At 34.7% G+C, this 4,001-nt stretch overlaps 1 protein-coding gene across 1 annotated transcript; it reads right to left on the minus strand.

The window, feature by feature from the left end:
* Window positions 1-857: 857 nt before the first annotated feature.
* Window positions 858-3,306, minus strand: LOC126598333 (uncharacterized). Its single transcript, XM_050264689.1, has 4 exons — window positions 2,395-3,306; window positions 2,119-2,274; window positions 1,874-2,005; window positions 858-1,325 (listed from the first exon to the last, which is right to left on the minus strand). Exons 1-4 carry the CDS (start codon window positions 3,049-3,051, stop codon window positions 1,209-1,211), a joined length of 1,062 nt encoding a protein of 353 aa, XP_050120646.1. The 5' UTR covers window positions 3,052-3,306; the 3' UTR covers window positions 858-1,208.
* Window positions 3,307-4,001: the final 695 nt, after the last annotated feature.

Genomic DNA, 4,001 nt, shown 5'->3' on the forward strand with positions numbered 1-4,001 from the left:
AGTGGATAATTTGATAATTTGGTTGACATGTGGAATTAATTTAGGGCATTAGTGGAAAGAGAAGAAAAAAGTTTCAAACATAATTAATACATAAATTTAGGGAGAAGGAAAGTGGGGAAGGAAAGTGAAGAAGGTAGCTATCATTCTCCCTATATTAATCTTTTGCCGTAGAAAAATTAAATCATACTCATATGACAATAATCAACACTATAGTGATTCTCATCATCACTTAAAAGTAGTGAACAAATAAATGGCTTATTTTTAGCTATGCCCCTTGGAATTCGATTTTAATTTCACTTACTCCCTGTAACTTAAAGGTTGTCACTTTACTCCATAGAACTCAAAGTTTGCTACACTTTCCCCTCTGAACTCTAATTTGATCCCATTTTGCCCCCTGAAACTTGAAAATCGTCTTTGTAAAACTCAAAATTTGCTTCACATTACCTTATATATGTTAATCTCTTATGTGGGTTCAACTTGGGTGCATCAGACTAATCAATGCTTTTTTATTTTTTTTCATCTCTTCAATTTTTTTTAATTTAATATTTTCTAATTGTTGAATATTAACACATAAACAAGATTTATAATCAAATTTATTGCACATGTAACATATATGTTTTAGGAGACAACATATAAGTTTCAGGAAGAAGAATTCATAAGTTCAAGGGAAAAAAATTTTAAATTTTAAAGAGTAGAGTGATGAGTTTTCTTACCAGGGACAAAATAAGATAAAAATTAAGTTCCAAAAGCGCAGCTAAAAGTAACCCAATATACACCCACTTTGTTTTGATGATAAGAATTACAAGGAAGATATACAGGCATGTGAAATTGAAACTACCATAACATTGACATTGACATTGACGTTGACATAAAATATTAGATTATATTATGCATTACCACACATATACAGAGGAGTTATAAATGATTCGAACCTAAATATTCTACCACCTACAATACAACTACCCAACTGCAGCATTGAGCTTAACAAAAGGTGTTTTATTTCACTAAATAGAAAAAGGAAAAGCAAAAGAAACTCTTTGATTCTTTCTTTTTTTTTTTTTTTTTTTTTTTTTGGTGAAAAACTCTTTGATTCTTCTTTTGCTTTTATACAAAAAGACTTTTTAGCCATGTTGTGGTCTAAACCTAAATATTCTAGAAAACCCCGGCCCCCAAAAAAAGTAAAATACCTTTTGCTCACTTATCAAAACTCAACATCCATAGTACTGAAGCTGGGTAGCTCCAAAATTGCTCATAAACTGTCCTCCTCCTCCTCCTCCTCTTACTGTTGCATTCATCTCTTCCTCTTCTACATTGAACCCTTCAACCTGCACAAAATTAACCTCATTAACTCTACGTTATTGCAATAATAGAAATTGTAAAATTTATCAAACAAAAAAGTAACGAAATTGTATATACAGAGTAATATTTTCTTATTAGACTTATAGTTATCAAACTGTGAACAATAAACGTAAATCACACCTTCATGCAAGAGTAACATGACCATTGTGTACAGATTCATAGTCTCACAAATTATATTTTAAGGTAATTGATCAATATTATGTTACTATGTAAGTTTGTGATTAATTACCTTAATAGTTTATATGGTCAAACTTTTAACCCGTTGTCATAATATCGCTTAACAAGTATACACAAGATAATATTATATTGCTAGACTTGCGTTGTCAGATAAATTGCTAAATTCTATAAATTTGAACTAAATGCGTTTGAATTCTCAGTCTAACAACATAGATAGTACAATGCCGTTGTCTAATGGCTAGAGGAAAAAAAAAGCTTTAGTTGTTCAAACTTGTTGGTACACGTTTAACAGAGGAAATTTAACAAATACTGAAATGTGAACAGAAAGTATTTTTACCCAGAGCTCATCTCCGTCTTCTTCTCTGGTACTTGAACATGCAGCTTTGAGAATCTCACCGGTCTCGTCGTTACGTGCAAATCTGCCACGTATGCGGGGTCGTTTGTCTGCTAGTGTTTTTCGACATGCATACTTTTCATATAGATAGAGTAACAAACAACCCGCATTAAGATTTAAACACAATAATAATCTAATTTAACACCTAAAAATTAGTGGATTTATGTAATAATTATATGTTTAATTACCTTAATTGTTTTGTTGAAGTTTCTCTGTGACCTTTTGGCTCTGTACTTTGAGATTCTCTCTTTCCTCTCTTCTGCACTGTACCTCCCCGTTTTGAAGTTTGCAGCTGCTTCTTCCATCACTGAGCTCTCTCTGGGAGCACGATTTGTTCGCAAATTCTACCAAAATAAATGGAGAAAACAAAAAAAATAAGACATGGGTTTTGATTTTAATTAAACATGGATTAAATCAAAACAAACGCAGAGCAAATTAATTAAAATTCTGGAGAGTAATCTGACTTGCAAATCACCAGTGCTGGATACCCTTCTCATTTGACCAGGCAAAAGGCGGCTTTCCGGAGAGCTCAAGCTCAAAGCTTGGTCCTGAAAACTTGGGGACTCCATGAGAGAATCAAAGCTCGGCTGGAAGTAAAATCTAGGCTTGTTATTATTTCCATCAAAGCATTTGCTGCTGTAGCTCCTCTGAATAAACCTTGCGACATTCTCCGCCCCGCCATAGCTATGAGGCTCAAGAACTTGATGAAATTCTTCAGTTTTAACCTCCTGAGCATCAAAAAGAGATAAATTCGGCCACCCAATTGGCAAATTTGGACAATTTTGTTCCGTTTGGTGCAACTGGGTTTGCCGGTAAAGGCTTAGAGTTTCGAGCTGGTAACTTGGGGGAGAAGAAGAGAGGAGAGACGGAGAGTTATGGTCAGTTGCGTTTTGATGGCTTTGCTGGTCGGAGATTGCTTGGAGTTGGAGGAGGTCAATGTCCGAGAAGGGAGAGAATGGCTCGGAGAAGAACTGTAGGTCCGCCATTTCTGAGGTGGTGTCTGTTGCGTTTTGATGGCTTTGCTGGTCGGAGATTGCTTGGAGTTGGAGGAGGTCAATGTCCGAGAGGGGAGAGAATGGCTCGGAGAAGAACTGCTGGTCCGCCATTTCGGAGGAGGACATTATTGGAGACCCCAAAAGAAAATGAAAAAGTTGAAAACTGACCGGGAAAGTTACGAAGTAGGAAGAAGCAAAAGCAGTTACGTTTTGCTTTGCCTTTGCTTTTTGCGTAATTTGGTCGTGAAACGGCCAATATGTACTGACAAATTTGGGATGGTTTTATTAAAAGCCTTTTGGGAGTTACCGAGCGAAGAGACAAGCAAAAGCCATTTCTCGTCTCTCTCACACCTCTCTCTCTCTGTCTAAAACTTTTGAAGGATTATTTCAAACATCACAGGAAGAGACCAATCCACTTCTCTGCTATGCTATAAATAGGACTGGATTTTGCACGTTTGCCCCCATTGTTTGTTAAAATTAAAAGGGTTCTCCATAAAAAAGAATTCATTTACTTAAGAATCGCAACACTTTCCCTCTTTGTTGTCGGCCAAACTTTTAGATTAAAATATTAAGAATCACATCAATTTCCCAAGCTACAGAAAAGCCTTATTTTTCTTTTCTCCTTTGGCTTCTTTTGAACCAAAAGTTCCATCACCACTAACATTAGGGATGGTTCGGTATAGAATTTCAAATCAAAAATGGGATATTGAATCCCAAATTGAAAATTTTTAGGATGAAAATTTGAAGGTTAATCCCAAACAAAAATTTCAGTATTCTCAATTTTCAGAATTCTCGAAATATTGAAAATATTTTCAATATTTCGGGATAGTTTGATATTTCCAAATTTCATACAAATTGAAATAGCAATCATTCATATCAAGTTAAATTAACATGCAACCAAAATAAAATAAGTAACAAACCCAAAAGTAAAAAAAAAGTCACAAACCTAATATGTTCGAAAACTAACAATACAATTTTTTGATTTTGTGTTGAAGAAATAGACACATTTGTGGGAGGTTCGTACCGGCAAATGTGGTGATAAAGGATATGGTTACTTTAGACAACACCAATTATAT

Source organism: Malus sylvestris, chromosome 14 (genome assembly GCF_916048215.2).
Source record: "Malus sylvestris chromosome 14, drMalSylv7.2, whole genome shotgun sequence".
Lineage (NCBI taxonomy): Eukaryota > Viridiplantae > Streptophyta > Magnoliopsida > Rosales > Rosaceae > Malus > Malus sylvestris.